General features: G+C 40.4%; 1 protein-coding gene across 1 annotated transcript in view; it reads right to left on the bottom strand.

The window, feature by feature from the left end:
* Positions 1–1,211: 1,211 nt before the first annotated feature.
* Positions 1,212–17,689, bottom strand: part of MED4 (mediator complex subunit 4) — a 28,985-nt gene continuing 12,507 nt past the window's right edge. The window contains exons 4-7 of the mRNA XM_066380983.1: positions 8,105–8,162; positions 6,560–6,646; positions 4,933–5,064; positions 1,212–1,882 (exon numbers count right to left, since the gene is read on the bottom strand). Coding sequence (XP_066237080.1) covers positions 1,710–1,882; positions 4,933–5,064; positions 6,560–6,646; positions 8,105–8,162 — 450 coding nt within the window. The 3' untranslated portion in view covers positions 1,212–1,709. The remainder of the gene's footprint in view (positions 1,883–4,932; positions 5,065–6,559; positions 6,647–8,104; positions 8,163–17,689) is intronic.

Below are 17,689 nucleotides of genomic sequence, written 5' to 3'. Positions count from 1 at the left end.
TAGTGCCACTCTTTTCACTGTTTTTTATATAAAGTTATTTTTCATAAGTTATTTATGTTTACATGTGATGGGTTTTATTTGTAAATCAATTACTGAAAAGTTCTTAAATTTATCAGTTTTAACTTCTAATATGATATCACTAGATAAAACCCTACAAAACGTTTAAGAACTGCTGGATTAGACTACAAGCTTATTCTCTTTTATGAGCCCACTTCTATAAAATTCCATACTTCTAGAGCTGGTTATATCAATATTTGAATTTTTCCCTTTAGAAAGGCTCAACTATAGTATAATACATGCTACAAAAGGATCTTTTTCCAATTACTGGATACCATGTTTTAAGTTAATTGCTTGCTTTTTCAAAATTATATGTGTACATTGTATGATTTACCACTTATAAATTTCATACTATTTTACTTTTACATACTTTTTGAATGTTAGCTTGTTTGAAGAGCTCATATATAGTTGTGTATATTCCTTGAACCTCAGCACACTGATTTGTTTTTTCCCTAATCCTATTTGATTATTCCAGATCCTTCTGTGGCTTGCTCATTCTTTTTACTCCCTTAATTGATTTAATCCCTGACCCTGGCTTCACTTTACATGATAGACATGTGAGGCCAGATAAGAAGACACCAGACAAGTCTTATGGATGAAACTCTTCTATAGGTTTATTTGAAATGTAGTTGATTAAGAATTTATTGGCTCTGGCTGGTTTGCTCAGTGGATAGAGCATTGGCCCAGTGTATGGACATCCTGGGTTCGATCCCTGGTCAGGGCATACACAAGAAGCGACCATCTGCTTCTCTTCCCTGCCCTTCCCTCTCCCCATTCTCTCTCTCTTCTGTCGCAGCCAGTGGCTCAGGTGGGTCCAAGTGCGGACCTCAGGCATGGAGGAGAGCTCGGCTGATTGAGCATCAGCCCCACACAGGGTTGCCGGGTGGACTGGCCCGAGACAGGTTTTGCCAGGGCAAAATCTTTATTTTTAATCAGACATTGTAAGTTTTAAAAAAACCACTTCATTTTACTACTTTCAAAAATGGCGGTATGGGCCTCTGAGAAACCTACCAGTTGTGACTACTAGTTCAATCGTATTTATTACATCACGTTCATTCATATTCCAGAGTTCTATTTAAGAAGGTATGAGATGCAACTGAATTTACCTAATATTCTAAACTACACTCAAGTTAGTTTAAATGAAAATAAGAACATAAAGAGTAAAAACAAGTTAGTTTATTTACAAAATTTACAGTAATTATAAATAGTACAAATTGAGACAATTTCTCCTGTTCCTGTGACAGAAGCTAATAGCCTTTACTTTCAGTGAGGGTTTTTGCTATTTTGATATGATACACATTCAATGATCTGCTGTCCTTTTTTTAATCTTTTCTAAATAATTCCAGGCTTGTCAGTGATATGTACATGGGCTGTTTCCCCCAAATCTCATTTCTGGAATTACTGTACAAGTCTGACACAATTGGAATAGAACAGCATAAGACAGCACAGAACTGAATGATCTTTTTTTCCAACAGTAAATTTTGATGATTCTCTAGATATTCACCAAATGGTTTAGAACTAAAATCATGATGTTTGGATTTAAAAAGAAAGTTCACTGTGATTTTTAATGGGCTGCACAATTCCACTATAGCCAATATAATCTGATTATTTGCCCAGGTTTGCTATTACAGTATTCCGTTCTGTATGCTTTTTCAATCAGAGTCACTACTACTGCTCGAGGAATCTGTTGACATAACCTCTACATCGTCTTCATTTTCTTTATTATGCCCTGGAGGTTCCAACAAAAAGTCGTTACTGTGATTTGGTGGTAACATATTCATTGCCATATCGTTTGATTGCCAGGGATACTGTGGAGCAAGGACATCTGGAGACAAGAAAGAAGCACATATAAGAATATTTCTACTACTAATTGTCTACTTCTAGATGACTCTTTCCTCCATGCAAATACTTTGAAAGAAGTATTTTTTAAGGCTAGAAATCAAAATGCACATTTGGCCAAATCAATGAAAATCAAATTTATCAAGAAAAAGTCATGTTTTAGTGACTAGAGTTTGTGTTTTATTTTTTAAAGTCATACGTTATTATAATTATTCAATATAGCCAGTTGATATAATTTTTCTTTTGTAAAACATTCACAATTACAAATCAAATATTTCCTATTATCCAATTTTTTTTTTTTTTTTTTTTTCCTTTTTCTGAAGTTTGGAAACAGGGAGAGACAGTCAGACAGACTCCCGCATGCGCCCGACCGGGATCCACCCGGCACGCCCACCAGGGGCGACGCTCTGCCCACCAGGGGGCGATGCTCTGCCCATCCTGGGCATCGCCATGTTGCAACCAGAGCCACTCTAGCGCCTGAGGCATAGGCCACAGAGCCATCCCCAGCGCCCGGGCCATCTTTGCTCCAATGGAGCCTTGGCTGCGGGAGGGGAAGAGAGAGACAGAGAGGAAAGCGCGGCGGAGGGGTGGAGAAGCAAATGGGCGCTTCTCCTGTGTGCCCTGGCCGGGAGTCGAACCCGGGTCCTCCGCACGCTAGGCCGACGCTCTACCGCTGAGCCAACCGGTCAGGGCCTATTTCCTATTATCTATATAGATATATATACACATATACAGGGTGGGGCAAAGTAGGTTTGCAGTGTGAGTACACAAGTTTATTCTTGTATTATTATTATTTACTCATTACTGTATTATTTTCCATACTAAGAACTGTAAGCCTATTTTTGCCCCACCCTGTATATTAATCTGATATATTACTGTCTATACAGTGTGTCCGTAAAGTCATGGTACACTTTTGACCGGTCACAGGAAAGCAACAAAAGATGATAGAAATGTGAAATCTGCACCAAATAAAAGGAAAACTCTCCCAGTTTTGTACCTATTCAGTGCAGTTCAATGTGGGCTCACGCACAGATTTTTTAGGGCTCCTTAGGTAGCTATCCCGTATAGCCTCTACAGACTCGTCACTGACTGATGGCCTACCAGAACGGGTTTCTCCTCCAAACTGCCGGTTTCCTTCAACTGCTTATCCCACCGAGTAATGTTATTCCTATGTGGTGGTGCTTCGTTATAAACGCGCCGATATTCATGTTGCACTGTGGTCACGGATTTGAATTTAGCGAGCCACAGAACACACTCAACTTTCCTCTGTACCGTCCACATCTCGACTGGCATGGCCGTGGGCTGTTCCACTGTATACATGGTGTTATGTCATCATCTGTGCATGTGCACATGCTGCCACATCATCCTACAGAAACTGGGGTGGTTTTCCTTTTATTTGGTGCAGATTTCACATTTCTATCATCTTTTGTTGCTTTCCTGTGACTGGTCAAAAGTGTACCATGAATTTACGGACACACTGTATATTCTTTATACATATTATAAATAACTAGTGTATACTTTACTATGTATTAACACGGGTTTTTGTTTGTTTGTTTTTAAATTAAGTGAGAGCAGGGGAAGCAGAAAGACTGACTCAAGCACGCACCCTGACTGGGATCCACCTGGCAAGTCCCCTACGGGGCGATGCTCTGCCTATCTTGGGCATTGCTCTAGTGCTCAGCAATCGAGCTATTTTCAGCAACTGAGGTGGAGGCCACAGAGCTCTCAGTGCCCAGGGCCAACTCCCTCAAGTCAATCGAGCCATGGCTGCAGGAGAGAGGAGGAGGAGAGGAGGGAAGAGGGGAGAGAGAAGAGGAGGGGGAGGGGGTAAAGAAGCAGATGGTCATTTCTACTATGTGCCCTGACCAGGAATAGAACTGGGCACATCCACACACTGGGCTGATGCTCTACCACTGAGCCAATCGGCCAGGGCCAACAAAAGTAAAGCTTAGAAAGCATTTTTAGTAATACGGGGAGCAATAAAAAGCATTATCTACCAGAGCACATTTTAAACAATGTAAATAACACAGAGCAAAACAAAGAAATGGGTAAAATATTAAAAGTGATTGATGAAAGGGTGGTTTTTATCCTATTTTAAACTTTTTAAATGTTCTACCAAATCAAAACAACTCACTTCTACAAAAGATATGGGGAACACAAAATACAGATAAGAATAGCACAAACCTATATGTAAGCTTGAGAAAGGCTGAAGCTTAGAATATACAAAATCTCAGAAAAATGCTATTTTATAAAGTTATTAAAAGCCAATAAAAAGCTTTGTTGGCCCTGGCCGGTTGGCTCAGCGGTAGAGCGTCGGCCTGGCGTGCAGGAGTCCCGGGTTTGATTCCCGGCCAGGGCACACAGGAGAGGCGCCCATTTGCTTCTCCACCCCTCCCCCTCTCCTTCCTCTCTGTCTCTCTCTTTCCCTCCCGCAGCGGGGCTCCATTGGAGAAAAGATGGCCCGGGCGCTGGGGATGGCTCTGTGGCCTCTGCCTCAGGCGCTAGAATGGCTCTGGACACAACAGAGCGACGCCCCAGAGGGGCAAAGCATCGTCCCTGGTGGGCATGCTGGGTGGATCCTGGTCGGGCGCATGCGGGAGTCTGTCTGACTGCCTCCCCGTTTCCAGCTTCAGAAAAAATGAAAAAAGAAAAAAACTTTGTTATTCATTTTGTTAACTTGGGATTTTTTTTTAGGAGTGTGTTCACTTCATAATCCTTAACCTGAACATATGTATTTCTTACTCTGTTTATACAATATGTTTCACAATTTTAAAAAGCTATAATTAGAACAATGAAAATAATAAACGAGAGGCCCAAAACCTTAGGAAAATGGCATATTAACGAATGAGAGAGATAAAAGTTATTTTATTCTAACTTTATAACCTCCATCTAGAAAAATCTTTAAACTAGAATAAGTAGACAGTATAGTAAATTGGCAGAAAGCCTAAATATTAGAACAATCTGAGTCTGGTACCTCAAATTTGTTCAACAGCTAAACTTGGGTCTGTCTGAACGCAGTCTTCTGAGTAACGTTACCTGGCAGTCTGCCTGCAGCAAGTGCATCCCCTGGTAAATGGCCGTTCACACCATTGGTGGAAGGATTATTCATTTGACCCAGTAATCCACTTCTCATCTCTAAATCAGTTGGGTATGGTCTCCGTGGGTCCCCTAATAACAAATAAAAAACCAGACATTTAAAAATACATGCATTTTATGCATTTTAATTTTTTTCTGAATCTTCACCATAATATACTATCCTCTATATGAAAAAAACTATATAGAAAAGTTTATTTTAGCAAACATTACAAATGACAAATTAAGAAAGTTAAAAATAATCTTGATTCTTCTAATATACCTGCATTATTTAGCATGAAAATAATAATGATACATACTGAGGGAGAATAGAGCATGACACCTTTTTAAATGACAGAAAGGACTGCATGCCTACTGGAAGAATTCTCAAAATTTAAACGTTTTTCTAACCAACTTCTTTCATCTTGTCATTTAAAGACTACTTAACTTTTCAGTACAGTATCAGGAGTCAGTAATTTTTATTTTCAATCATGAAAGCATACTAAATAGCAGTTTGGATTGATAAAAACTAGGTCAGATGTGGACCAACTTTTTGGTAATTTTCTCACAATCTCCAGATTTACTTACCCCAAACACTAGTTTTTTAGGATGGCAAAACAACAAAACACCATCAGGAACTACTGAAGTTGAGATAACAATCTCCCACTTCTCCCAAAAGACAGCTGCTCTACTAGTGTCTCCTCTTATAAATGTTCCATTCCCTATCTATCATATTTACATAGTTGCAGCTTGTTACTCCCTCTGCTGTCTCTTTTACTCTGGCTCTTCAGTCTTGTTTGCTGTTGGGCACTCAGTGCTATAGACTCTGTCACCTAAGAGCTGGAAAGGTTTTCCAAGCTGGAATCTTTGTGGAAATCCTAACGGCTCTTAAAAACTTGGCTTTTGGCCAGCCTGGGTTTTACAGGCTTATAAATCTATAGCTTTAGAACAGGGGTCTCAAACTCGCGGCCTGCCGAACAATTTTGTGCGGCCCGCAGACTAATCCACGAAGTTCAAAATATTTTGGATAAAATTAAGTAAGCCTAGGGGCCTACTTGTATTTTTCATTTCTCTAGCATCCTAGCTAGATATTAGCTTAGTTAACAGCAGTTGTGATGTGAACTACAGTTTCTGGTCGTTTTGTGACACTGAGTAAACTGCATGTACGATTGTGCTTGTTGTACTGATTTTTTTTTGTTTTCAACTGCAGTGAGAAAAGTGTTGCGTAACAATTGCCTTTTGTAGACCTAGTGCGGCCCGCCGAACGGCTGTGATCTTGCTCTGCAACCCACATGCTGAGTTGAGTTTGAGACCCCTGCTTTAGAATCATCCCATACTATCTCATGCTTTTAAAAATTATTATTTTTTAAAAATTAAACAGTCCCTAGTGGCAACAGCTTTGTAGAAAACTAAACCTATAAAACCCATGACCTATATTCTTATAAAATCTTAAGAATGTGAAAATATGTAGATGTTATATACATCAATGTTTAAATACATCATATATTTAAATATTTTTTTCCTATTTTTGTGTACAGTCACCTAAGGATTTTCAAAAGCACATAGATCCAGTAAAAAAGCAGTCTTTTACCTGGAACCCAGGTCAGCGGGGCACACACAGCATTACTTGCACTGATCCTATGTGCATACTTAATTATTTCTTCAGAGGAGATAGCACCTGAGAGTGGAATGGAGTGTAACATTTTAGTCAAGTAAACAAGTTTATAAATGCATATAGTTATATAAAATATTACACTTTATCTGAAATAGGATAATCTGACTTACCTACCTTCTCTAATGATACCTGAACGAATATTATAAACTTAAGTCATATATGTATTTCCAAACTAAAGAGCAAGACATTCAAAAAAAATCAGCTGATATTAAGTTTTAAATCTAGGAGACTAGCCCGATAATGCTCAATAACCTCAATTACTAACTACTATCAGATACTGTTACTATTCTGCAAGCAATGAGAACACAGAAGAGAACCAAATGTTTCATTTCCCAGTGAAACTTAACTTAGTTTCACACTGTATAACTCAACTGTTAGCATATGACCCGAACCTTGTAAGTAGACCTAACTAGAAACATGTTCACTATATATTTATTCATTAAGTTAAAAAAGTAAGATATTAAATAATATGTATAACAAAACCTGATTTTTTTAGAATTTATGTACACATATATTTGTATTGTTCTTATTATATATGTATTAATAAATTTAAAAAATCTGGAGATAACATCAGAGAAATGGTGGCATGAGAGATATCCTTGATCTCTCCCCTTGATTTCAACAAACTGAACAGCTATATCACAGGGAAGGAACCCCAGCTGAGCTTGCAGGTGTGCCTGAAAGATCCGTGCACCCAATCAGCTAAAGGTGGGAAGGGCAAAAACCGGGGTGAGGGGTGGTGAGAGTTAAGCAGCACTTGGTGTCAGGCTCTGGAGAGGGGAGAAACCCGGAGTGACTGAGTCTTCTGCCAGGAGAAGCAGAGACATTGGGGAGAAGCTGGTGTATGTGATAATGAACCAAAGCGGCAAAATGTGGGATCACCCCAGTGTTCCCATGGTCTGCCTGCAGCCTACACTTGGAGACACAAAAATACAGAGTGCAGATCTCCCAACTTCCCAGATACCACCTCCCTACCCTTGCTGGTATGGAGAGTGGCAGAGACATACTCCACAGCTGAAGAACAAAGGTGCTCCACGATGCGTCCCCAGCTCTGTTGCCTGAGGCCGCCACTGCTAAAGCCGTAAAACCCACCCATCATCAGACTGCAGTTCTGCCTGGACAGTGGATGTCTTCTTTCATTCTCTGTCCTATCTTTCAAGACCCAATTCAAATCCCACTTGATTTCAGCCCAGTTCTCTTTTCTTCTCCCAACAATTTTATAACCCCACTGTCTTTATTGCACATTCAGGTACACAGCCACAAACTGCTTTACAGTATTGCTTCTTATAACCAGAAAGAGGACGTGGTACCCAGGCATAGTACCAGAACACAGCAGATACTTTACAATGAAAATTTATTGCATCCTTTTAACACAGCAAATGAGTATAATAATCTCATCAGTGTCTTGAGAATAAAAGTTGATTTTTCCAGAAAGTCATTCAGTGTTCCCATAGTACTAACCTTTTCTTGCCTTTTCTATTGATTTCAGTTTTTCTTTTGCTTGGTAAACAGCTGTTGCCTAAAGAACATTCAAGAGAAATATTGTTTATTCTTAACTATATCAAGCATATATATATATATATATATATATTTTTTTTTTTTTTTACAGAGACAGAGAGTGAGTCAGAGAGAGGCATAGACAGGAACGGAGAGAGATGAGAAGCATCAATCATTAGTTTTTCATTGTGCGTTGCAACACCTTAGTTGTTCATTGATTGCTTTCTCATATGTGCCGTGACCACGGGCCTTCAGCAGACCAAGTAGCCCCTTGCTGGAGCCAGCGACCTTGGGTTCAAGCTGGTGGGCTTTTTTGCTCAAACCAGATGAGACCGCGCTCAAGCTGGCGACCTCGGGGTCTCGAACCTGGGTCCTCTGCATCCCAGTCTGACGCTCTATCCACTGTGCCACCGCCTGGTCAGGCTCAAGCATATATTTTCACTTAATTCACAATACCATTTATCCCACAGGAACAATATCCAATTTGGAAATCCCCACAATTAATTTGTAATATTCTGAAATAGCACTTGCTGTCATTTACACCACTTTTATATTTAATGAAAGAAACATTATATTCATGTATTAGTCTCTATTCACAGATTGTTAGGAACAACGTATAAACTAGATTGTTTACTAATATTTTTCGTCATGTCTTCTATCATGCAAAGAAGATCCAGACAACAAGCCACCCCAAAAGAATCCTATTCTTTCATCTAGTTTAAGGATAGGATGTGAGGGCGATCTGGCTGCGACATCTGTCACCCCATTGATCGCCGGGGTTGATTCGGCTGATTTGGCTGGCTAGGCGGGTGTCCCCTTCCTCCCTCACCGCTCCATGTGCGTCCCTCCCGAAGCTGCGCGCTCGGTCGAAGAGGACGACCTTCCCCGCTAGAGGAGAGGACCGTTCTTCGGTCAAGGGTATACGAGTAGCTGCGCTCCCCTGCTAGAACCTCCAAACAAGTCTCAAGCTTCATCTAGTTTAAGGATAAAATACCCGACTTTATATATTTTAAATTTACAAGATACATTCTTGGATTTATACTCTTATTCATTTACACTTTACTATTAGCTCCATGCTTAATGACTGTTATATAACACCACCCAATAAAAGAAACACAAAGTGTAAAAAGAGGTTAACCTCGTATCGTATATGCACCCTCAACTAAAACAAAGTGGTTAAGAGGATAGAACTGGAGAGATTTAGGTTTAAGTTCCATCTTAACATTTTACTCTCCTTGGGCAAGGTAGTTATTCATTTAAGATCTTGGGTTTCTTTATCTTTAAAATGCAAAAATGGCTGACTTCATGTAATTGCTGTGAGACTGAGAGAGCACAAGTGAGATGTGCAGCATGGGGCCTGGTGCACAAGTGCTCAACAATGTCAGCTGTTACCACTTGTATCATAAAATTCAGTGATCACTGTCTTTACCTCAGTAATCCTATGTTTGGAAACTTCATCTAAATATAATCCGAAATGCAAAAGCAAAAAAGTTTTTTTGAAAGGATATACATCAAAGCATTATTTGTAACTAAGTTAGAAACTTAACAAGTAGGATATACCATATTTTTCACTCCAATAAGAAAAAAACATTCTGAACCAAATGGTGTGTTAAAATATTTAATAAAATACCATATTTTTCGTTCCATAAGACACATGGGGGAGAGCAGCAAGATGGTGATGCAATAGGCAGACGTACCAACTTCCACCTCCCAGAACCAAAGTGGACTACAACTTAATTTTAAGAACCATCATCAGGAAAAACCATCTCTGGACTAAACTAAGAGAACTCTTCAACCAAGGAACACCAAAGAAGCCACACTGAGACTGATAGCAAAAACGGAAACGCGGAGAGGGCTGTCCAGCTCCCTGGAGCGAACGGCAGCCTGGAGAGACTCGCGTGGCAGGAAGTGAGTTTAGCAGAGAGGGGAGGGTCCTGGGCCCCAGGAACAAAGTCCCAGCCTGCAGCCCCAGAGCCCAGAAGAGGCGATTGGACAGTATTTAGCTGGAAACAAGACAGGATACAGTTTGTGAGAAACAGACAGATTTCTCAGATCCAGGATTCTTCTTAAAGGGACCGCACAGAAAACCTCTTTCACAACCACTCACCCGGGGCTCCGGGGGACAGGGAGAGAGGAGAGGACTGCAGTAGCAGGAAGAGAGTGTAATCTAGGAGGCACAGGAAAAAGCACTTTGAGGGACAGCCACTTTAACCCCTGGACTGAGTCACTCCCCAAATGTAAAGTGAATACTTCGCCTGGAACCAGCAATACCAGCAAAGGGAAACAGGACACCAGCCAAACAAGCTCTTCTGCGGCACTCAGAGCAGAGTCGCTTAGAAGGAAGGAGCCTTCAGGAATACAGTATTGAGTCTAGGGTATGAGGTGCAGTGCCCCCAACCACACTGCTGAGGGCTAGCTGGAGGGTGGGCGGCAGCAGAACGCAGAAGCACGGTCCCCTTGGCAGGGGCAGAAGCCAGGCCGGCCATGACTGAGGCCGGATGTGAGCTCAGTCTCGCAGGGCGGGGTGGAAGGGGTGCACGAAAGCGGTCCCACCAGCTGCGGGCCCACCTGCAATCCCACCCACAGGGGAATGGCGAAAGGCTGGGACCTGCAGAGACCCAAGGCTGAGCGCAGCCACGCGGCCCCAAGCAGCCTGCAGAGCCTGGGCTTGTGGCCTGGCCTGATGCGTGAGCACAACTCTGCCTGTGCAGGCTGGGCGAAAGTCCAGGAATAGGCGGGGATGCAGGGCTGAGCAAAGGTGCTCAACCCTGCCCGCAGTGCTGAAGCTCATGGCCCTGTGCACGGCATGCAGCCCCACTCGTGGTGGTGGGGCAAAAGCCGAGACTTGTAGAGCTGGGCACATGAATACAGTCCCTCCCATGGAGGAGAGGCGGAAACCGCAGTGACAGCCACAGCCCAGGTTGGCGCAGGCAACACCCATACCCAAACGCCAGAGGCAGCGGCATAAGGGGTGGTGGGCCTGCAGACAGACCACACCTAGGGAACACAGAAGCCACACCCATTGGACTCCAGTGGCCATACCCATCTTATACACAGACAAAATGGGAAGCAGAGAAATGCAACCCAATTGAATCAAGAGAAATCCCCAGAAAAGGACTTGAATGAGTCAAATATAACCAAATTACCAGATGCGGAGTTTAATGATTGGTAGGATGCTCAAAGATCTTAGAACGACAATAGACGATCATAACGAACAACTAAATAAAGAGATAGCAAGTATAAAAAGAAACACTGAAAATAATAAAAAAGAATCAGTCAGAAATGACAAATACAATATCAGATATGAAAACAACAATGGAAGGAATTAAAAGCAGAATGGATGAAGCTGAGGATCGAATCAGTGAGTTAGAGAACAAGATAAACGAAGGCACAGAAGCAAAGTAGAAAAAAGAAAAGATTTAAAAAATATGAAGAAACTCTAAGAGAGCTCTGTGACAACATGAATAGAAATAACATCCGCATCATAGGGGTTCCTGAAGAAGAAGAGAAAGAACAAGGGATAGAGACTTTGTTCAATCAAATCATAGCTGAAAACTTCCCTAAACTGATGCAGGAAAAAGTCACACAAGTTGAAGAAGCACACAGAATTCCATTAAAGAGAAACCCAAAGAAATCTACACCAAGACACATCATAATTAAAATACCAAAGCTAAGTGATAAAGAGAAAATATTAAAAGCTGCTAGAGAAAAAAAGACTATCACCTACAAAGGAGCCCCCATAAGGATGACATCTGACTTCTCAACAGAAACACTAGAGGTCAGAAGGGAATGGCAAGAAATATTCAAAGTAATGCAGAACAAGAGCCTACAACCAAGACCACTTTATCCAGCAAGGCTATTGTTTAAAATTGAAGGAGAAATATAAAGCTTCCCCCCCCCCAAAAAAAAACCTCAAGAAATTCATTACAACCAAACCAATGCTGCAAGAAGTGTTAAGGGGCCTGTTGTAAACAGACCAAAGGGGGAAAAGAATATAGAAAAAGAGAAATACAAAAAAAATAAATAAATAAAATAAAAAAATTATAAGCCTGACCAGGCGGTGGCGCAGTGGATAGAGCATTGGACTGGGATGCAGAGGACCTGGGTTCGAGATCCTGAGGTCGCCAGCTTGAGTGCGGGCTCATCTGGTTTGAGTAAAAAGCCCACCAGCTTGAACCCAAGGTTGCTGGCTCCAGCAAGGGGTTACTTGGTCTGCTGAAGGCCCGTGGTCACGGCACATATGAGAAAGCAATCAATGAACAACTAAGGCGTTGCAACGTGCAATAAAAAACTAATGATTGATGCTTCTCATCTCTCTCTGTTCCTGTCTGTCTGTCCCTGTCTATCCCTCTCTGACTCACTCTCTCACTCTCTGTCTCTGTAAAAAAAAATAAATTAAAAAAATTATTAAAAAAAGAAAAAGAAAAAGAGGAATACAGCTTTAAAGAATAAAATGGCAATAAACAACTACATATCAATAATAACCTTAAATCTACATGGATTAAATGATCCAATCAAAAGACATAGGGTAGCTGCGTGGATAAGAAAACAGGACCCATACACATGCTGTCTACAAGAGACACATCTGAAAACAAAAGATGCACATAGACTGAAGAAAAAGGATTGAAAAAAATATTTCACGCAAATGGAAATGAAAAAATAAGCTGGGGTAACAATACTTATATCAGACAAAATAAACTTTAAAACAAAGGCTATAATAAGAGATAAGAAAGTCACGACATAATGATAAAGGGAGTGATCCAACAGGAAGATATAACCATTATAAATATCTATGCACCTAACATAGGAGCGCTAAATATATAAAGCAGACTTTAATGGATATAAAGGGTGAGATCAACAGCAACACTATAATAGTAGGGGATTTCAATACCCCACTAACATCACTAGATAGATCCTCAAGAAAGAAAATTAACAAAGAAACATCAGACTTAAAGGACACACTGGATCAACTCGATTTAGTAGATAACTTCAGAATCTTTCACCCTAAAGCAGCAGAATATACATTCTTTTCAAATGCTCATGATACATTCTCTAGGATAGACCACATTGTTAGGGCACAAAAGTGGTCTCAACAAATTAAAAAGATTGAAATCACATCAAGCATCTTCTCTGACCAGAATGGCATGAAACAAGAAATCAACCACAACAGAAAAACTGAAAAATACTCAAACACTTGGAAACTAAATAGCATGTTATTAAAGAATGAATGGGTTAACAATGAGATCAAAGAAGAAATAAAAAAAATTCCTAGAAACGTATGATAATGAGCATACAACAACTCAAAATCTATGAGACACAGCAAAAGCAATACTGAGAGTGAAGTTCACAGCATTATAGGCATACCTTAAGAAGCTAGAAAAAGCTCAAATAAACAACTTAACCCGGCATCTAAAAGAACTAGAAAAAGAACAACTAGTAAAGCCCAGAGGTAGTAGAAGTAAGGAGATAATAAAGATCAGAAGATCAGAGAGGAAATAAATGACACAGAGGCTAAAGAAACAATATAGAGGATCAATGAAACCAGGAGCTGGCTCTTTGAAAGGTAAACAAGATCAATGAATGTTTAGCTAGACTCACTAAGAAAAAAAGAGAGAGGACTCAAATAAATAAAATTAGACATGAGAGTGGAGAAATAACAAGTGACACAACAGAAATACAAAGGATTGTAAGAAAATACTATGAAGAACTGTATGCCAAAAAATTGGAACCTAGATGAAATGGACAAATTCCTTGAAACATATAATATTTTAAAAATCAATCTGGAAGAATCAGAAAACCTAAACAGACCGATTCCAACAAACGAGATTGAAACAGTTATCAAAAAACTCCCAACAAACAAAAGCCCAGGGCCTGATGACTTCACAAGTGAATTCTACCAAATATTCAAAGAACTAACTCCTATCTTTCTCAAGCTATTTCAAAACATTCAAGAAGAAGGAAGACTTCCAAGCTCCTTTTATGAGGCGAGCATAATTCTGATTCCAAAATCAGGCAAAGACAACACAAAAAAAGATTGGCCAATATCCCTGATGAATCTAGATTGTAAAATCCTCAACAAGGCCCTGGCCGGTTGGCTCAGCGGTAGAGCATCGGCCTGGCGTGCGGGGGACCCGGGTTCGATTCCCGGCCAGGGCACATAGGAGAAGCGTCCATTTGCTTCTCCACCCCCCCCCTTCCTCTCTGTCCCTCTCTTCCCCTCTTGCAGCCAAGGCTCCATTGGAGCAAAGATGGCCCGGGCGCTGGGGATGGCTCCTTGGCCTCTGCCCCAGGCGCTAGAGTGGCTCTGGTCGCGGCAGAGAGACTCCCCGGAGGGGCAGAGCGTCGCCCCTGGTGGGCGTGCCGGGTGGATCCGGGTCGGGTGCATGCGGGAGTCTGTCTGTCTCTCCCCGTTTCCAGCTTCAGAAATATACAAAAAAAAAAAAATTCCTCAACAAAATATTAGCCAACCGGATCCAGCAATATATGAAAAAAAATCATACACCATGATCAAGTGGGATTTATTCTGGGAAGGAAAGGCTGATAAAATATTTGCAAGTCAATCAATGTGATTCATCACATAGGAAGGAGAAAAACCACATGATAATTTCAATAGATGCAGAAATAGTATTTGATAAAATCCAGCACCCATTCATGATCAAAATTCTCAGCAAAGCAGGAATACAGGGAACATAAACTCAACACGATAAAGGCCATCTATGACAAACCCACAGCCAACATCATACTCAATGGGCAAAAATTAAAAGCAATTCCCTTATGATCAGGAACAAGGCAGGGGTGCCTCCTTTCACCACTCTTACATTTTTTTTTTTCCAGAGATAGAGTCAGACAGAGGGATAGATAGGGACAGACAGATAGGAATGGAGAGAGATGAGAAGCATCCACCATCAGTTTTTCCTTGCGACACCTTAGTTCATTGATTGCTTTCTCATATGTGCCTTGACCTCAGCCCTTCAGCAGGCCGAGTAACCCCTTGCTTGAGCCAGCAACCTTGAGTCCAAGCTGGTAGCTTTGCTCAAACCAGATGAGCCCGTGTTCAAGCTGGCGACCTTGGGGTCTCGAACCTGGGTCCTCAGCATCCCAGTCTGACGCTCTATTCATTGTGCCACCGCCTGGTCTGGCTTCACCACTCTTATTCAACATAGTCCTGGAAGTCCTAGCCATAGCAATCAGACAAGAAGAAGAAAGAAAATGCATCCAAATTGAAAAAGAAGTAGTAAAACTATCATTATTTGCAGATGATATAATATTGTATATAGAAAACCCTAAAGTCTCAGTCAAAATAGTACTGGACCTGATAAATGAATTCAGCAAGGTGTCAGGATATAAAATTAATACTCAGAAATCAAAGGCATTTTTATACACCAACAATGAACTGTCAGAAAGAGAAATTAAGAAAACAATTCCCTTCACTATTGCAACCAAAAAAACAAAGTACCTAGGAGTAAATTTAACAAAGGAGATTAAAGACTTGTACTCGGAAAATTATAAAACATTGATAAAAGAAATCAAGGAAGATACAAACAAGTGGAAACATATACCATGCTCATGGTTAGGAAGAATAAACATCATTAAAATGTCTATATTACCCAAAGCAATCTATAAATTCAATGCAATACCAATTAAAATACCAATGACATACTTCAAAGATATAGGACACATATTCCAAAAATTTATATGGAACCAAAAAAGAACACCAATAGCCTCAGCAATCTTGAAAAGGAAGAATAAAGTGGGAGGTATCACACTTCCTGATCTCAAGTTATACTACAAGGCTATTGTACTCAAAACAGCTTGGTACTGGCATAAGAACAGGCATATAGATCAATGGAACAGAACAGAGAACCCAGAAATAAACCCATACCTTTATGGACAATTGATATTTGACAAAGAAGGTAAGAGCATACAATGGAGTAAAGACAGCCTCTTCAACAAATGGTGTTGGAAAAATTGAACAGCTACCTGCAAAAAAATGAAACTGGACCACCAACTTACACCATTCACAAAAATAAACTCAAAATGGATAAAAGACATAAATGTAAGCCGTGAAACCATAAACATCTTAGAAGAAAACATAGTAAGCTCTCCGACATCTCCCACTGCTGGTGGGAATGCAGACTGGTGCAGCCACTGTGGAAAACAGTATGGAGATTCTTCAAAAAATTAAAAATCGAACTGCCTTTTGACCCAGCTATCCCACTTTTAGGAATATACCCCAAGAACACTATAGCACTGTTTCAAAAGGAGAAATGTACCCCCATGTTTATTGTAGCATTGTTCATAATAGCGAAGATCCAGAAACAGCCCAAGTGTCCATCAGTGGACAAGTGGATTAAAAAGCTGTGGTACATATACACAATGGAATGCTACGGGGCCATGAAAAATAAGAAAATCTTACCTTTTGTGACAACATGGATGGACCTGGAAACTATTATGTTAAGTGAAATAAGCCAGGCAGAAAAAGAAAAATATCATATGACCTCACTCATTTGAGGAATCCAATGAACAATGTGAACTGAGGAACTGAATTGAGACAGAGGAGGGATCAAACACATCAGCAGAAAAGGGGATGAGAGGATGGGATAAACCTGAAGGGAAGGGGGGAGGCTGCTATGGGGAGGAGGGCAAAGGGATGTTGAGGGGAATACGGGGGAAGGGGAATGCATTTGTGAAACACTAGAATCTATGTAAACACAATAAATTAAAATCAATAAAAAAAATTTTTTTTAAAATTTTTGGGCATTTTCCCCTCCACTTTTGGGGGGGAAAGTGCATCTTATGGAGCAAAATATGGTAATTATATAAAAAAAATAGCTTGTTTTTTTTTAAACACGTTTTTAAAATGCTTATTTTAATGATTTTAGAAAGAGGAAAGGAGACAGTGACAGAGACAGGAACATCAATCTGTTCCTGTATGTGCCCTGTCTATGAATCAAACCCACAACCTCTGTGCTTCAGGAAGGTGATCTAACCAATTGAGCTATCTGGCCAGGCCAAAAATGTGGTTAAGTTTTCATAAATAGTAATAGAAAGGCAGTTAGTACCCTGCTAATTGCAATACAGTAAAAATGAGCACACTGAGACTGCAAGGCATGGAGAGCGGCACTCTTTGAGCAGGGAACAAAAGGCAATGTTCTCCACCTCTTTCTACCTTTTCTATTTTCTGAAGAGCATTTGATAAGCAAGTATTACTTTCTCAATGGGAAATAGATTTTATTATATATTTTTAAAGAAGCATTTAGTTGGGGTAATTTCTTAGGTCGAAGTGGTTAATTTACCCCAAAACACTCAGGCTTCTATATACTGGAGCCCATTGTAACACATTTTGAAGAGATTTATCAGGGTTAAGGGTACCAGCTATATCTGGTCCATGTGAGAATCTAACTCGGCTGTGCCTGCAATACCACCATACAACAATTACGTGTGTTAGTGTTCAGTGAAATAACTGGGCCAAGAATAGCAAATAAGCTGCCTTTTTGAAACAGGATCCAAGAGCAAGAAAAGGAAAAACTAGGGCCCTTGACATCTATC

The sequence above is a fragment of the Saccopteryx leptura genome, chromosome 4 (genome assembly GCF_036850995.1).
Source record: "Saccopteryx leptura isolate mSacLep1 chromosome 4, mSacLep1_pri_phased_curated, whole genome shotgun sequence".
NCBI lineage: Eukaryota > Metazoa > Chordata > Mammalia > Chiroptera > Emballonuridae > Saccopteryx > Saccopteryx leptura.
The sequence above is the reverse complement of the archived record's forward strand: the minus strand, read 5'-3'. Positions and strand labels throughout refer to the sequence as shown.